The 18,501-nt window shown below is 36.5% G+C and overlaps 1 protein-coding gene across 2 annotated transcripts in view; it reads right to left on the bottom strand.

The window, feature by feature from the left end:
• Positions 1-18,501, bottom strand: part of INTU (inturned planar cell polarity protein) — a 58,376-nt gene that overhangs the window by 5,956 nt on the left and 33,919 nt on the right. For both annotated transcript variants that reach the window (XM_030028977.2, XM_030028967.2), the window contains exons 5-14: positions 17,689-17,807; positions 14,950-15,039; positions 14,300-14,377; positions 13,301-13,490; positions 7,439-7,492; positions 5,989-6,051; positions 3,559-3,780; positions 2,562-2,984; positions 1,919-2,016; positions 993-1,182 (exon numbers count right to left, since the gene is read on the bottom strand). In XM_030028977.2, the coding sequence (XP_029884837.1) occupies positions 993-1,182; positions 1,919-2,016; positions 2,562-2,984; positions 3,559-3,780; positions 5,989-6,051; positions 7,439-7,492; positions 13,301-13,490; positions 14,300-14,377; positions 14,950-15,039; positions 17,689-17,807 (1,527 nt within the window). The remainder of the gene's footprint in view (positions 1-992; positions 1,183-1,918; positions 2,017-2,561; positions 2,985-3,558; positions 3,781-5,988; positions 6,052-7,438; positions 7,493-13,300; positions 13,491-14,299; positions 14,378-14,949; positions 15,040-17,688; positions 17,808-18,501) is intronic.

Genomic DNA, 18,501 nt, shown 5'->3' on the forward strand with positions numbered 1-18,501 from the left:
TGAACACAGAGTGTCTGATCTGAATGGAGTACCTCATAAATTGGTTCTTATACCTATTGTTTAGATTTCTGCATTACTACTACCATCTTACTCCAGATGGATCATCTGGAGTAAACAGAAATTTTTAATCAAACACAAGGCAGTACAGTTGCTGACATCGGACCTGTCCATTTTTAAGTCTAATCTAAATACCAAGTACCCACATAAAGCTCTGGTAGCTGGGATGATCAGGCTTCAGCCCAAGCCTAGAGCAAGGCTTGAACTGGTATCATTGTAAAGGGAAAAAGCCTTTCTTATCCTGGCACCCTACCTAAACTAAAATCCAAGAGACCTGGCAGCACAATTAAAAGCAATACATCATTATAGCCAGTCTTCTTGTAGACCAATATCCATATGAACAAACGATTACAGACATCAGTGGATGGCAAATCTATAAGCAATCTTGGGTAGCAAAGAGACGAAAGACACTAAGAATGAACAACCCAGAGTCCCTCTTCAGGTCCCTGTTCAGACACGCTGACAGCACAGTGAGGGGAGACCACACTGTTACTGCTCACGTGAAACATTTTCCATGAAAAACAGAGGGCCTAAATTTCCTTTTGCTGCCAATCTGAAAACCCCTATTTTGCGACCAGTCTGAAACCCTCTCTTTTGCTACTTACAGTTCTTGAACCCAGCGCATGAAACTTTTTGCTAAGTTACAAAGAAGAGTCCTAATACGAAACAAGAGTAAGAAAATACTATACTGGAGACACAGAGTATTTATTTTGAGGGCATTTTTGGTGGGAGACCGAGACATAATTGCATGCATACTTGGTTGGATGGTCAGAGAAAGAACCTGCCCATAACAGTGAAAATATAAAGAGCTTTAAAAACAACCACACATGTGCAAATACACCTGCTAGTGAACTATTTAAATAGTGGAGTGAAAACAATCTTGAAATACTGAGTTGAGAATGTAAATAGAAAAACAGAAGACAGAGCTTCCATACTTCTTTCCTCATGGACTGCTGAAAAACGGAACGAATTGAAAGACAGCAACGATAGAAATTCTCAATTAATTGAGGATGGATGGAGCCACCAAGCCGTGCTACTTCTTTGTGAGTTGGAGTAATAAAGATTCCTTGCATCGTTTCCAAAGATAGATAGTGGAAGAGGGTATTCTCAGGACCAGATGTCAACCTTAAAAAAATAGGATAATTCATTTAATATTAAAATAATTTTGAAAGAAATTTCAGTTAAACAACATATACTTTTGTTTCTTAAGACAGATTTGTTTTTCTGGTCTCTACAACAGAGTACAAAAATGGATACAGACATTCCAAAAGTGCCTATTTCTACACCAAGGAAATCCTGCTAATTTGGACTGTCAATACTCAATTAAAAAAAAAACCCAAACACAAACCAAAAAACTATGGTACAAGTTAGGTATTGCACTTGTGTTCTCAAAAATTCTCACCAAAAAAAAAGGAAAGGAGAAATAAAAGCTTGGGGGGGGGCACAGTGCACTGCGGGAGGAAAGCTTTTTTTAGAGCTCAAACAAAACATCACAGTGACTGTGCCGTCACAAGCAACAGGTGGGAACTGGGAAGAACACGGCTTCTTTGTCCTTTGTACACCTTCCTAGAGGTACCAGGGAGGCACAAGGTATATTTGTGGGCCAAAAACTCTTTTATTTGAACTTCCAAGGTCACATATATGTGGGGAATGTGCATACATTCTAATGACATATTCTTGAGAAACAGTCAACTTTTCTAATTAAGCTCTCCATTTAAGAACTTCGCTTTTGAGAATCCTTGCACAGCAAAGTTTTGGTTAGAATAAAAATATGCAGGAACTTCCGTGATCTGTGCATATTCAAAAAAAGATCCAAGTATGGCCTTAAAAATGAAATATTTGATAAAAAAAAATTTCTTACTTGATAGCATTAAGAAGTTCTGTATCTTTCTCTGAAAGGTTCTTTTTGAGGTTTCCTAAATGAAATGGATTTGGTAGGGTGTGTTTTTTTCTAGTGGCCTGAAAAACAAGCAGACAGACAAACTAACAGAGAAAACACAGCTAACAAAAGAACAGAATCAAACCAACAAATCACCCCCTTAGAAGAAAATAACGTAGCATTTTTTTCAAAAAGCCCAAACAGTTGCATCAACTTATATAAATGTATTTTATAGCCTATTTTAGACTAAAATGGGCTAGAAGCAGTTGTACAACTGTACAGCAATTTGTTCTGATAACTTATATTTACACCATTATTATTTTGGGGATATTCTCCAATTATTTCTGCTGATTCCAATGCAGCTGTGCCCATTTTAGTCATGTGAAAAAGCCAAATATTTACAAGCAATGATAAAACAAAAAAATGCGATGGCTCTGAGGCTGACCCAAAGCTTCCCAAGGCAACAAAGTATTTTCTACTTAATTCAGGGGCTCTTATTCTTTTACAGTATACTTCAAAAAAAAAAAAAAAAAAAAAATTACTTGAGTGAGTTTTTAAAAGAATTGCCACCCCGCCTCCAAGCCCACCAGAACCTTATAAATTCTCTTTGTCTTTGTTCTCAGACCTGATCCACTCCAGATTGTGGATTACTGCTTTCATCTTCTGCAGGACCTTCATTACCATGGTCAGGTCCTCCACTGTTTCTCGTAGGGCTTGGCTTACGCGTCGTTAAGGAAGAGTCACCAAATAGGGTCCTTTTGCTTGCTGGAGTAGTTACTGATTTGGAAGTATTTTGTAGTTTGCTTAGGATGGGTGAGGTGGTCAAGCTCTCCAGTTTGTCACGTGTTGCAGGAAGGAACCAGTCAGCACAAGATAAAGGTGGAATGGAAGGAGAATCTAGCCTTTCCTCTATGCCGGCATCTATTCCTTCCAGTTGAAGTATAGTGGCTTTGACTTGATCTACATATATACAGTCTGGTCCTGGATTCCCAATCGCTTTTGATGCACAGCCTCCTGCCTCTAGCAGGACACACAGCATAAAGTGTCTCTGTAAACATGGAGGAAGCAACATTAGCCTTTGGTTTAATATACAGTATGTGCTGTATTATATTTATGTCTCATATGATACTTGGGCAAAATACAGCACTATCTATAACACTCCTTCCTCATCTCCAGAGGAGTTACTTATTTTTTTCTAATCAAATCATGTTCAAGGAGTTCTTTCTGTTATCATGTTATTTAAGTTAATGATGCAAACGTAAAAGCTATCATTTTCAAACTCGTTAGTTGTTTGCTTTAAAAAAAGTCCACATTTAAAAAAAACCACAAACACATTTCTGAAATGAGTTGTCTCAAAATACAAGATCTTGAAAGTAAAAACATTTTCAATCAAAGTGAAAAGGCATAAAACCAGCAAGAATTTATACTTAAACTTGCAAGCTTTACAAATGTATAAATAATGCTACTCTCAGAGAAATTCTATCCCATGAAACAGCTATAATACAAATATTTTGTAAAATTACTATAACATGCATGGAAAGTGTAACCTTACTGAACAGTAGACAACACAAAACAGCAAAACAGAGCATCAGAAAACAGGCATACTGCAAATGTTAACTTACCAAGCCGACTATCAGTAAAAAGTATCTTGCTTCAGGTTCCCTGTATCCTGTAAAACTTGAAACTTCACATGGCTGGATATGATGATGTGGAAATACTTCCCGCCATATCACTAACTGACCAATCTTCTGCTCTGCTGCCAAGGGTAACAGACAATAGTGCCGACAATATAAACCTATATCAATAAGATCTTCCTTTGGCAAGTGATTACCAATCAAGTAACCCTTAATTAAACACAGAAAAGGAAGCGTATTCAGTAAGAAATACAACACCACCACTTATCACTTAAGAGTACTTTTCATATAGAGATATCCATGCTCCACATGCATTGAGATCGTAAGCTTTCTGGCCACAGACTGTCTTTTTGGTATACAGTTGTACACCAGATAACACTGAGCTTTTGCATCACGTCTGAAGAATCAAAATACTGAAATATAAACAAATAAAAAACATCAGGATATATGCAAGTTATCAAAGTTGAACTGGGAAATGCATGGCTTTAACAGCTTGCAAAACAGCTACAGAGTTAAGGCGCTTTAATTCTCATTTAATTCTCTCTCAAAAAATACTGAGCTTTCACTGGAATTAATAAAATTTCTGGAAAAGATACATAGTACAACAGTGTTTCTAGCACTAAGGGCATAACAGTTAAAATGCTGTCATGGTAGATACTCTGCAGTTCCATTTGTGCTAATAGTTTGGTCTCGTAACACTACCAGCATAAATCATAGAATCATTTAGGTTGGAAAAGACCTTCAAGATCATCGAGTCCAACCATCAACCATGCCCACTAAACCATGTTCTGAAGTGCCTTGTCTACGCGCTTTTTGAACACCTCCAGGGATGGTGACTCCACCACTTCCTTGGGCAGCCTGTTCCAATACCTGACAACCCTTTCAGTAAATAAATTTTTCTAATATCCAACCTAAACCTCCCCTGCCGCAACTTGAGGCCATTTTCTCTCCTCCTGTCTCCAGCCACCTGACAGATGAGACTGGCACCCACCTCACTACAACCCCCTTTCAGGTAGTTGTAGAGAGTGATAAGGTCTCCCCTCAGCCTCCTCTTCTCCAGACTGTACAGCCCCAGCTCCCTCAGCCGCTCCTCATGAGACTTGTGCTCCAGGCCCCTCACCAGCTTGGTTGCCCTTCTCTGGACATGCTCCAGCAACTCAATGTTTTCCCTGTAGCGAGGGGCCCAAAACTGAACACAGTACTCGAGGCGCGGCCTCACCAGTGCCGAGTACAGGGGAACGATCACTTCCCTGCTCCTGCTGGCCACACTATTGCTGATGCAAGCCAGGATGCCGTTGGCCTTCTTGGCCACCTGGGCACACTGCTGGCTCATATTCAGCCGGCTGTCGACCAGCACCCCCAGGTCTTTCTCTGCCGGGCAGCTTTCCAGCCACTCTTCCCCAAGCCCGTAGCGCTGCATGGGGTTGCTGTGACTCACGTGCAGGACCCGGCACTCGGCCTTGTTGAACCTCACACACTTGGCCTCGGCCCATCGATCCAGCCTGCCCAGATCCCTCTGCAGAGCCTTCCTACCCTCGAGCAGATCAACCCTCCCTCCCAACTAGGTGTCATCTGCAAACCTGCCGAGGGTGCGCTCAATCCCCTCATCCAGATCATTGATAAAGATATTAAACAGAACTGGCCCCAGTACTGAGCCCTGGGGAACACCACTTGTGACCCACCGCCAACTGGATTTAACTCCATTCACCACAACCCTCTGGGCTCGTCCATCCAGCCAGTTTTTTACCCAGCGAAGAGTACACTTGTCTAAGCCATGAGACGCCAGCTTCTCAAGGAGTATGCCATGAAAGACAGTGTCAAAGGCCTTACTGAAGTCCAGGCAGACAAAAAGAACAATTGCATGATAAAATCCTTAAAATATAAGTTTCCTTAAAACAAAGGCTGTTATCTTTCTCTTTATACTGTTGAATACACTGTCTACATTTCATAAAGATACATAAATTTACAAATGAGGCCAAAGTGAAAAAAGCTGTCAATCCAATTTCTCAAGTCTTTGCTTTAAAGACAGATTAAAGATAGATCACCTGTTATCTTTATTAAAAAATGGCAATGAACAAAGAAATTCCTATTAGAATATCATACAGTCTCACTTGAATTGACTCTTATTACTTTCTTATTACTGTCTCTCTCCAATCCTTGGATCATGCAGCACAAAATTCCCATAAGACAATTTCAAACAAGTATTTTGTCCTTACTGATCATGTAGTACACACCACTTCCTGACATCTATTTTTTCTGTTATGGTGTTTGAGTTTTAGGTCTGTTACTAGAAATACACATTTAAAGCAATCATACATTTTTTTAATATTTGTGAGTTTCTGAAAAGAGTTACTCCATGACTAGGTTAGATTTCCAGATGCATTTTCCTAATCTTTAGGCCTTAATCACTAATACTACCTTGTAGAAGAGACAAGAGCCCATAATCATATATAATCTTCTCATGTCGTAATAATCTTCAGACTGTGGGGAAAAAAGCATGGTATAATTTTTAATTCAGAATTTTTATTTTATTTACCAAAATGCAAATGAACTAATTCCAGTCAATTGTAACCAGTATCTTCTTCAATACTTTCATTTTTGACCACTTCTTATTACCAGTATGGCAGTTAATACTGAACAGTTAAGTAAAATACCAAGTTTTTAGCCTCCATTATTGATTTTCATGTCACTGATTTTCTCTAACAGTTTTCAGCTCAAAATAACAGATTTCCTACTTAGTTCTTATTTGTCCATAAACTTTTTGTTAGGATATGCTAATCCTCAGAGTTCTTAACAGCAAAGTGGATGAAGCATAACTATTGACACCAGAGGCCCTCCTAGAGTAAAACTTCCAAGTCAAAGCATTTTTTCCCAGTATTTGACATATTACCCAAAATACACCCATTCCTTGATCTTTTAATCTAGATGCCCAGTGCTCTCAGATCAGTAACACTATCTTTAGGTGGATATAGTGTATTTTAAATTAAGTGGGTGCAATCAATGTTGGTGCAATAATCTACAACTTATAAACATTGCTTTCTGTAAATAATCATCCAGGTTGTTTAGTACAGCGATTCTTTTTTTGTATTCTTTCGCAAGATGGACTGCATGTCTGCCTACCTTGTATTTTAGGTTTTAAGAATCATTAAGTATCTTTTGAGATTATGTATGTCCCAAATTATTATGCTAAATATGTGATCAAAGAAGTTATCTTTATGCTCAATTATAATATACCTATAAAGAATATAATTTTAAAATAACTTTTCTGGAACACGAGTTTGAGAAAGCTCTTTCATTAGGAAGTAAAACTGAAATTTCAATATGTTTACACCTCACTGTCCTATACAGCACAGTAAAAAGCATGCACAGCAAGTGGTGCTTAAGTAAATTGCTGTCTTCTCTTTTAACAGTATTAAAAGTATGCTTAACTTGTAATTGCTTTCTGTAAACTGGAAAATTAAGTTCTCGGTGCTCCAAAGAAGTTTCGAGGTTTATTCACAATTGCTTGGGAAGGAGAAAGTTATCTATACAAAAACAGAAATGTAACAAGAATCAGCTCTTTGAAATTAAGAGTGTCCTTGTAGACATGCCAGGGACTTAAATTATAGTAAATCATGGGTTTTCAGTGACTAATCCTATAGGATTGTAATACGGTTATAATGTTAACCATGGAGAGAAATTCAGGATAAACAGAACGGGCAAAATTGAGCTATCTTAAAACAAGAATAATTGAGTATACCTTTGCTTTGACTCCCACTTGATTAAAAAAAGTGGATGAGTTTGGAATTAGTGCTTTTTTAAACTACTGAATATGACACCAGGGCAAAGAGATACTGTGCAATGCAAACAACAAAAATAAAATGTTTACCAGCTCTGCAAAGTCAGCTGCTTCCAAATCACTCAGTGCTGTGTCAATTTCCATCTGAAATATTTAAACAGTGCATTTTAACAGAGATTTCCAACACATTAACTTACAATAATAGCACAGTTCGCTCCCTTTTGCTGGTCTCAGAAGATTAGGATTCACAAGTACAAAGTGAATGGATAAAAATTTGCACATACTTTTCAGTAGTAACATCAAATATCAAGAACACCCCAACTCATCGGATTAAAGAAAAATCCTTCTTAATTGCTGTGTTTTTCCCTCTTCTTTGAAACTGTAAAATTTCTCTGCTTGTGTGCCTGCTGAACCCACTGTTCGGTATGAAGGAGATGTCACTCTTACTTTCAGCATGCTTTAAAACATGAGGTCTAGAGACTAGCCCTTGAAGGCTAGAGACAACTCTGAAATCTGGCAAGCTATTGTATCCAGCTGAGTTATTAGAAAAATCTTTTTCACAATGGATTTAGTTTTTGTCTCTATGGAAATTGCCAAAACTTTCTCACACATTATCTTTGTTCTACTGAAACCGCTTTAAGCTTGCTTGTTTCTCTAACTACAGGAGCTGTTGGTTAATGTAAGTTTTACTAAAAATACTTTTCTTTAAAGAACATGATACTAGCCACTGAAGTTCACGACATAAACGTGCTACTTAATGAAAAGAACCTAAACCCCATCATTACAAACTTCTTGGGCTGTATTAACAGGCTGCCTCTAATTGAAATACAGCCACTTTTCCAGAGAAATGTCGGTGAGGCTGTTGGCAGTCGACAACTAACCAGCCTCTCAGCTTTTCCCCAGTTAAAATTGAAATGGCTTTCTGCCCAACAAAGAACTGACATTTTTAGTTTTATATTCCTTGTAGAATATAAACACCTTCACCAAAACTTAACTGGAAATTTCATCTTCTACAACAACAAAATTTTTCTGGAAAATGTGGATGATCTCGGACAATTTTGGACAATGATGTCTGTATCATAAATATCAACCATGTTGTTATCTAAATCCCTTTAAAACCTACAATTTCACAAGAAAGAAAGAACTTGCAAGCTGAACTAGGGAACAAAGCGTAATATAGAGTCTCTCTACAGAAACTTGAGAGAAAAAAAAAAAGAAAAAATGCATGGAGGATAAAAAAAATTGACCACCAAATAGCACAAGAAAAGAAAGTCTTCATTTCCTGGATAGGAAAAAAATGCGTGACAACAGTTAGAGGTGCACTAAATTGCATTTTAAACATATATTAGGTTGCTGACTGACCATATTCTACAACTACGTGTTGCATAAACATTTGATTCCCTTCAGTTATGGAGCATGGATTTTACAAGCGAGTGGATGGACATGTTACAGGACTATGTGCGCATCTCTACATTTTTCACCTGGATAGTAGATTTAGCTCTGGAGTCATGATGTGAAAGAAACTTTTCGGAGACACTCCATGAATATGTACTTCTGTATCTAAAACATACATAACAGGGTGTTCATACATACGTACTATAAAAGCAGAAGTCTGACTAAAATTGTCGCAAACACAGCGGCCTCAAGCACATTTAGCAAAAATGCATCTAGACATGTACTACAGGGCAAGGTGGAGAGAACTAAATCATTATCAGTCTGCTAAAGATAGAGGGGAAGACAATTCATATTATGGATAAAAGAGAGAGAAGGCCACACCAGCCAACAAAAGTCTCTTCGGTAACCAATAGCACTGACCGATGCATAGCTTGCAATGTCCATGGCAACTTCTATTACTGCGTAGTGGCAAACCTGAAATAATTCTGCAAACCTTGTCAATAGTAAAGTTGAAAGACTTACCACTTCATCCCTTCCCCTCCAAACACGCTTTTTGAAGATTGTACATGAGCTCTTATTAAACACAAAAATCAGAAAACCAGGCAAGTCCTAGTTAATATTATCTTCAAATAAAGACCTGTCGTGGTTTAACCCCAGCCAGCAACTAAGCATCTTGCAGCCGCTCACTCACTCCCCCCCCACCCAGTGGGATGGGGGAGAAAATAGGGAAAAGAAGTAAAACTCGTGGGTTGAGATAAGAACGGTTTAATAGAACAGAAAAGAAGAAACTAATAATGATAATGATAACACTAATAAAATGACAACAGCAATAATGAAAGGATTGGAATGTACAAATGATGCGCAGTGCAATTGCTCACCACCCGCCAACCGACACCCAGCTAGTCCCGGAGCGGCAATCCCCCGCCCCCCAGTTTATACACTAGATGTGATGTCACATGGTATGGAATACCCCATTGGCCAGTTTGGGTCAGGTGCCCTGGCTCTGTCCTGTGCCAACTTCCTGTGCCCCTCCAGCTGGGCATGAGAAGCTGAAAAATCCTTGACATTACTCTAAACACTACTAGCAACAACTGAAAACATCAGTGTTATCAACATTCTTCACATACGGAACTCAAAACATACCAGCTACTAGGAAGACAATTAACTCTATCTCAGCTGAAACCAGGACAGACCTCATAAATTAAAGAATATGCAACTGCAGAAGTAAGGTCATTTTGAACACCCAGACTTGGTCCTTTTGCAGACCCATCCTGAGAAGCACTTTCAATTTTCCACTGTACAGCCTCTTTACTTTCAGTGAGTACAATTTTCATTTCTTTTGTTGTTGCTGATGAAATAAGTTTGGAAAATGGCATTTATGGTCAGCTCAGATTAGAATCATTGTCTAATAATTAGAACTAACCTTCACTATTTTATCTACAACCTTACAAATATTTTGGGTCTATCCATGAAAGAAAACTCTCAGTTTAAAACTTCCCAGCTGTTTCATTTGCATTAAATCACAGCAAACACTCGTTAAAAAACAAACTCTACCGTGACAAGACTAACATATTCTAAACATTATTCCATCTTAATGAATTATTGTTTTTCCTATGAAATTTTGTAAAAACTGCCATTCACATACTGACTCAAGTATGGTATGCAAACAATCCTTCACATGATATGGAAAATATCTTCCTAATTGTGGACTTGAAAATATTTAAAAATCACAAAGGCAAAAATGAATCCTAGATTCATTAATGTTCAAGAGTATGGAAAATGAAAATGCAGTGAATTTTTCTTTCACCCGCTTTAGGCCCTGAAGTGAAATGACCGATTATCTAAGGAGTCCACTGTGCCTTACTACAATGCCTAATATCTAACACTTCTTGAATGAAGAACAATATATAAAATATTACCAAATTGCAATTTACATATATGCACTGTATGGAAAATTACCTTCTCAAATGGAATCACAGATATTTGAGTGTTTATATTATATGTCAAATGATTGCTCTAAATAGAAAGAGAGGTCCAATTTTACAATATGTTCATTAAAGGCCAGCAGATTTAAATAGTAATTTAGCTACTTAGTCATATGTTTAGTTCCTTGAATGAGACTGCATTTCATTAAATATCTACAGTGTAGATATTCTCTATTTGAGCTAGTCCATTCACTTCAGGTTCTCTTCACAGTTAATGCAAATGAAGCCACAGAAGTCCTAAGGCATGATTCATCTAATACTGAAGTAAACACCTGAAGTCAAGCAGCTGAACTACTGAAGTACCAGATTTTCCCCATTAAATAACAGGAAGAGTTCAGGATTAGCACCTCAACTGTAGTCATTTATATCACAGCTCTAAAAGAAGGCAAGATAGATGCTACCCCAAGCTGCTACAAATTCAAGGAAGTGAAGAAGCCTCATTTTGCCTCATTTTTAACCTTATTTTGCTATGAGGCTAAAAACCTAATTAGGAAAAAAACACCTCTATAGAATTAAGATAAGAAACATTAACAGAACCTACAAGGGAATAACAACTATTAATACTGATGAGATTACAGAAATTGGAAGGAAGAAGAAGAGCCAGGAGAGAGCCAGGGTACTTCTAGTATCTTCAAGCCCTGCTTAAATTTTTGCTTTAGTGCTCTACAAACTAATTTCTCGTGGATGCTTTATTTATGCAAGTGGACTGTACTGTCTTCCAAAAATAGAGCTTTTCATTTAGGAAAACTGAGAAAATAGGAGGCAGGGAGGGTGGGAAGGAGAGCTTTCATCTACTCTGTGCCACACAAAAATCCCAGAAGATCTCTCTGATGAGAAAATTAAAAGCAATCATTTAGTGATCACCATGCCTTGAAAGTACACATTGATTTCTGTACTTCCAGTATAATTGAAAATAAAGCAGCAAACTGCCCTAGTGAGACTCAGTTATCTACACCTTAACCTACTGTCAAATCAAAACATGTTCTAGCAATGCTTTACATGGAACACATAACCCTTAGGCAGTGATGCTAAATCACTTTATAACAAACTGTAACATAAAACCAGAAAAAAATTGGAAGCTACAAGCCCTTTGAAGGAGTAAGGGAAGTCTTCTGGTTTGTTTCTAAATTAATGCATACACAGTTGTGTTATTAAAGAATATATTTGACACCATGATTAACAAAAAATACCCATGGGGGCTTAAAAAAAAAAAAAAAAAAAAAAAGACAGACTGAAAGAGGATCTGGATACAAAACAGAAAAAAAAAATCATACAAGAAAAAAACATTTCAGAGGAACTTTCTGTACATAAGACACACTTATCAGCTTTTGTCCTAAATGTAATTTCATAAAAGTTTTCCCCTACATTCTCTGAGGATTGTATCCTGTTCACTTTGCAGAACTTAATACATTGATAAAACCTATTATAATAAGCTTGTCCACCAACTACTGTAGAACAGGGCTAGGACTTGCTTATCTATGCAGAACCAAACTATGCTGGAACTGCGTTATAGAATCTGCCACCCAGTAAGACAAAGTTTTTCTAGTTGCAACCCCTGTTGCAGACTTTGTTTTGCATAATTCAGTCTGAATTCAATTTTCGTTTTGTGTAATTCAAATGAATATGAAATTCCAAATAATACCATAAATTTTGGAAATAAATGAAATAAGTTTTGGTCTTACAACTCCGCTGCTGAAAACTCCTTGGAATTGTTTTCTCTTGTACAAAAATTTTTACAATTGTTTCAAATTGGAGAAATATCACCTTTATGCATTTTGGTCTAATAACATCAGTTCTATAGTACATATGAAAAACCACTTCAGAGAAGACTTTGCATCTTGGGATTATGCATCACATATATAAAATCTATTTTTTTCTATTTAAAAAAATATTACTTTACTAATAATTATCCCAATGATCCCTATTTTAACTTCTTCAAGTTACAAAAATGAGGTTTAAGACTGAAAGCTATAATGCCATTTACTGTGATCTAGCTTTTCTCTTACTTCTGCTTAAAGCACAACTCAATTTCAAATTGGGAGGTAACCAGACAGTGAAATGGTGCAGAAAAGCTGTACCTGTATGGCGTCAAACAAATGATGTATGGATATTTATTTTGATTCTGCAACAGCCCTTTATAACTCTACTAAATTACAAGTTATGCATGGGCTTCTGGAGTAATATTTTCTACCTGGAAAAATACTGAAATGGTCAAAATCAAACACAAAGCTACATACCAGGGGCTGCTTTCCCTACTGCATTTGCTAGTTGTTAGAGATGTGTTTGTGTGTGTGTATACATATGTATTTTAAATAAAGTTTAATTCCTTTGTCATCATGTTCTGTTCTTAGATAACTCTGAAGTCACCTAACTACACTCATAATAGTGATCTGTTTCCTGTGGAAATGATTGTGCAGTTCCAAACTTCAATAACGGACCCTGTGGGAAAACAGGTGGTCTGGGATGGGCAAAGCACTTGCGTAAATTACACAATAACCACAGAAGATACCTGCATCAATTTTCTGGCCTCTCATATACAAGTTTTTCTAGAGAGATCTGAAAATGACATTACCTTGATTTCCTGAGGCAATGTCAGCCAGCGCAAGCCTGGGAGATTGTCTAAGAATAATGCACTGCAGGTATCATAGTGTTGAGCACTGGGACTGGCATTTGACTTGAGTCTTGCAGGCTGAAGTGCACGTTGGAAGAACAGGTTGAAAAAATGATCCAGACGAGAAACATTTTCCACCTGGCAAAAAGCACTGAACAAACATGAACTCCAAGTTAGAATAACACTGAGAAACTTGTAGCTTGTTTATATAACCCTCTGTGCTATAGAAGTCTCTTTACAGCATGATACTACATTTGGATTTCTTTTTTTTGTAACATTCACTTTAAACATGAAAAAACCCACTAGGCTAATATCCAGGCAGTACCTACAAACAAAGTGAAAAATAAAGCAGTATAGTATTATAGTAGATGTCTTAGAGCAACTTAAGATGAGACAATGATCAGCTTCATCCTTCTGGAAATTAAGATTATTCTTTTTCTTTCTCTATAGCACACACATTTTAACCCTGAATTGAATGCAAGCATATGAATAGCCTACCTTGGCAATTTTATTTAGGTTACAGTCAGAGAGAAAATTTTCTGGGTGATTTCCAAATGCAGAGGAAGACAGTCACTCTGCCAAATAAAGTTGAGAAGTCTGGAGTGTTTACTTTATTAAAAATATAACACTGATTCATAAGTACGTTTTACAGACAGTGCTTTAACACAAAGCATAACATTTGCAGATTGCTGTTGACATCCACAGTGACTTAGATTATGTGAATAATTTAACCTAATCAAGGACAAAACTTTCTGAAGTAACAAAGACTGTTTTAAAAGAGTCTTACTAGTGTTAAGACTGAAAAAGACAAGAACAGAATTCTGTTTTTTTGTGCAAGTGTAAAAGAATATGCAAAGAAATTCCATGTAAACGTTAAAATTAATGCTACTAGCTGTCTTTTTCAATGACAATCAATGAAAAATTAGCGACTGAAAAGAAAATACTTTTGAAAGAACTCACCTATCTAAAGAACTGTACATAAATTTCAAGGTCCTGACAACATCTTCAATCATGTTCCTCAGCTGAGGAAGCGGCACACTGAAAAATAAAAATTCAAACGTACAGCTATATTTATAACATCTTCACTATGAATAAGCATAGGCATCTTCTGAAGAGCTCTATTCTTAACTAGCGATATAGTGCAAACAAAAAATTCTTCATCGGACTGTATGAGAGATTTACTTGGAGCGACTTGCCCGTGATGACACACACAGTAGTAAAGCTGGGGGGGGGGGGGGAGGGGGGGGGGGGGGGGGAGAAGTCTTCCTAGAAGAGATAAATATGTAATATTACTGCTGTTATTCAGTAGTCTCTAATCAGGACTTGACTTTACCAAACACTAAAAATTACTGTTTTCTAGCTTACACATATTTCTGAGATCTAAAGAGACCTTATTCCCTTTAGCGGAAATGAAAAAGAAACTGTACCAATGGATATATAAAAGATGCGAACAAAGTCCATCAAAGAAGTGGAACCACAGAAACTAGTTAAAGACTACATTGTAAGCCCTCTCTTTCTCGCTTTTTTGATAGAAGAGTACAATTTGAGGACACATAACAGGAAAGAAAATAAAATTAAAAGGAAAACAAAGCGTTTTATTTGAAACTCACTTTTCTTCAGGAAGGCCAATTACAAGCAACTTGTCAGATTCCTTCCAGTAAACAACTTGAACCAGTTTTCCGCATAAGAAAAGGGAGGAACTAGAAAAATTAAACCAGAAGTACTTTTGTTAACACTATGAAGTCATAAAAGACCACCATTACAAGCCAGAATGATTTATATGTATTTTAGATGCAAAATCTTATGATCATGTATAATCACATGCATGCAACTGGGCTAGGTAATGATATTAATTATTACAGAACTCAAAGACTCTCCGATTTCCCTTCCAAACAGATCACACCAGTAGTAACAACGTTTTCAAGTACACAAATATAAAGGATGAACAACCGCTACTGAAGCGCCACAGTCATCTTCTGAGTGATTCAGATACTCTTTAAAGGTCTTCCTGCCTAGCTTTTATCACAATCAACTTAGAAAATGAATGCCATTTCAGATCACATTGAGGTAACCGGAGGTACTAATGAAGGTTCTCAACATACTCACTCACAAAATCATTTAAAAAGACTCCGCACATGTTCTGAAAACAAGCCCAGGAGGTATTTGAACATATTACCTGAGTGATAAATATAAGCTTGAACTCTCATGCTATCTCCTTGTATAGAAAATTGCTCTACATAGCTCAGCAATCCCAGAAAAACACAGAGAACTCATCTGAGCCATACAGTGGATTAGAATATGAAACAGAATTAGACCCAATGTTCTAATTTGCAGTTAACCCTACGTTACGCACCAGGTTATCAGATTATATGTACTGGTTGCTGCTAAAACCAAGGTCTGTAAGTATCTCAAACACTGAATTCATAGCAAAACCCCACCTTTCTTACTATCACGTTAGAAATTTTACGTAACAAGATAACACTGCTGCAAAGTGGAAAAAAAGGTAACTTTAGTTTAAACTTTAAAGATTAAAGAAGTTAATTTTTAGGCTATGGCTCCAGGATTCACTTGCTTCAGTGATTCATTCATACTGTAAAATTGACGGTACTGAATAAAACAATAGTGTCATTTCATTAGTTAAGAAGTACCTTAGTATTTTTGCAGGTTTTATCCTTCATGTAACCAAAAGTGCTTTCCAAACAAAAAAAGTTATATATTTATAATGCAATTACCTACAAAGAAATAAACATCCCCATCCCAAAAGATCCACAATACATGTGCAGACACAATAATCATAATTTACTCTTCTGACAGAAGAAGCTTCATAGCAGAGCTGGGGATTATCTATTATATTTTTTCAAGACATGAGACAGTCCACAGAGACTAGCAGAATTGCTTTTGTATTTTTAGAACTCAAAAATGGGAAATTGAGAACCTTAACAGGAAAGGTGAATCTACATTATCATGGATTTCTGTGTTGTTATTCTGATGATACCATTGGTATAGATCATCAAACAGCGGATTGATTTCTCTTTTGGATGTGTTTGAAAATGTCAAAAAATGCTTCTATACAGGAGAATTTCCATTAATAATGCATAAGCATTTAACAGGTGTTAATATACTTCAGTGCTAATTAATGTGGCATTGCATTAAAATACTGGTATATGCAAAAGATCAAAAGCCTGTGTTTGATACCTGCTGCTAAAGGAGTCAGTCCACATCCCTATTGATCACTAGATCAGTAACATGACTTTTAGTAACTTATTAACTAGAAAGTTGTAAGCATGGTTAAAGCACAGTATTAAAACTCCTTACTCAAAATAGCAGGATACCAACAAGTCTGATTAAAAAAAAAAAAAAAAAAACAAAAAAAACCCCAAATGTAAGGAAAAGTAAACTTACCAGTGTTAATTTTCTGGTAAGCAAAAATATACAAAAGCACTTCAAGAAACTCCTTTTAAGGAAAAATTTATCAGTGGAAAACCCAACTTAAAAACATTAAACAGGCTTTTTGGCTTTGAGGAATTCCTTATTATTGCCAATGCTGTTCACTGCTGCACTACTGCTTGCGCTCTGTATCCTTGGCCCTGAAATCCCACATAAATTTGGCTTTTTCATACCCACCCACATCTTGTGTCTGACACACAAGGCACTGATATGCAGAAGAGAACCTTGCCCAAGATCCCCAGGAGATGTAAACTCCTATACTGATTATCAGTGGGAAGAAGTGTGAAACTGAAAAGCGATACCTGCTATCTCACTTTTAGTTATTCCATCAGAAAATCATCTACCTTTAAATATTCAACAATCTCTTGACATATCTCCACCACCCCTACACCACTCCAGAAACTCAGGAGTCACTTTTATTAGACTTTTTACTAGAGTCCTGATCTGTGGATACAAAAATCTTTCAGGTGCTGCAAGTTGAATGTGAAATAAAATTAATTTAAAAGTAGCAGGCACTCATGAATTTAACTGAATTACATTTTATCTTTTAAAAATTTTTTTAAATTTTGATTGAAGCTGTTGTAGAATTTCCAGTCTGCCATAGTATAGTGCCACACAATCCCAGTTTAGATAAGGATGCTTTAAGAGATCTAAAAACAATTTCATTGAACTAAAAATCCTAGTCATTGCCACCCATGACAAAGAAATTCCCCCAAATCAATGTACATCCCGGCTGAGCAGTCCAACCTCAGGCATGCTGTTCTATTTAAAACATTGCTGCCTAATAGGTAGAGTCACTCTTGTTTTGTCTAGAACTTGATGCATGACCCATGTGTGTTTTTCTGTACACATGTGTATAAAATAATACAAGTAGTAATACATTACATTTCAAATACTTTTACCTGATAATCTGGGTACCAGTAACACTTTCCAGTATGTCAGATAGTGTGAGAAATATTCCTCTCACACTTTTCAGTTTTTGGGATGCTTCTGATATGGGGTACTGATAAAGAATTTCTTGCTGTGAAGAAAGTTAGCTGTTAGTTAAGCAGAGCAAAAACAAAAACAAAATCACAAAAAAACCCCCACAGAAAACAGGATAAATTTTTTTCCTGGCATCAATTTTTTTTTAAACATGAAAGCTTTTATCATATACTTTCACATGGTATCAAAACAAGCAGTGGTCTGCACAAGCATACTGGAAAGTTCTAAAATGCACATGAATGTTTCTGACAGTTTTAACTTTTCTATAAAATAGAAAAAGTAGGACTTATTTAGAATTATTATATGGAGAATTGTTTTGTGACAATTTTTCTTTTTCTAACCAGTTCTTTAAAATACATTTTTTTACGTAAGCGTTTTAAAAAATTTTCTATTAATTATTTCAGCAGCCATAAAAATATAGTAGTAAGCAAACATCTGATTCCCATTTATTGCTTTCTGCCAAACCATGATGGGCCAGAAATAATGTATGTAATATTAAGCATATCCAATGCAAAGAGTATAGTAAATTATCTTTCTGCACAAACAAAAGAAACACAGAAATTATTAACTTTCCTATTTATGTCACTAAGCACATCCAGGCAGTGCCAATACCCGTTAGAATATTTTCCTTCATCAAGATTAAAAGAATGTAAAGACGGACCTGGCAAACTCTTCATTCTTACCCAATTTAATTAGCCCTATTTTCAAATACTCATTAGTGACAAGGATTT

The sequence above is a fragment of the Aquila chrysaetos genome, chromosome 1 (assembly GCF_900496995.4).
Source record: "Aquila chrysaetos chrysaetos chromosome 1, bAquChr1.4, whole genome shotgun sequence".
In the NCBI taxonomy this organism is placed as follows: Eukaryota; Metazoa; Chordata; class Aves; order Accipitriformes; family Accipitridae; genus Aquila; species Aquila chrysaetos.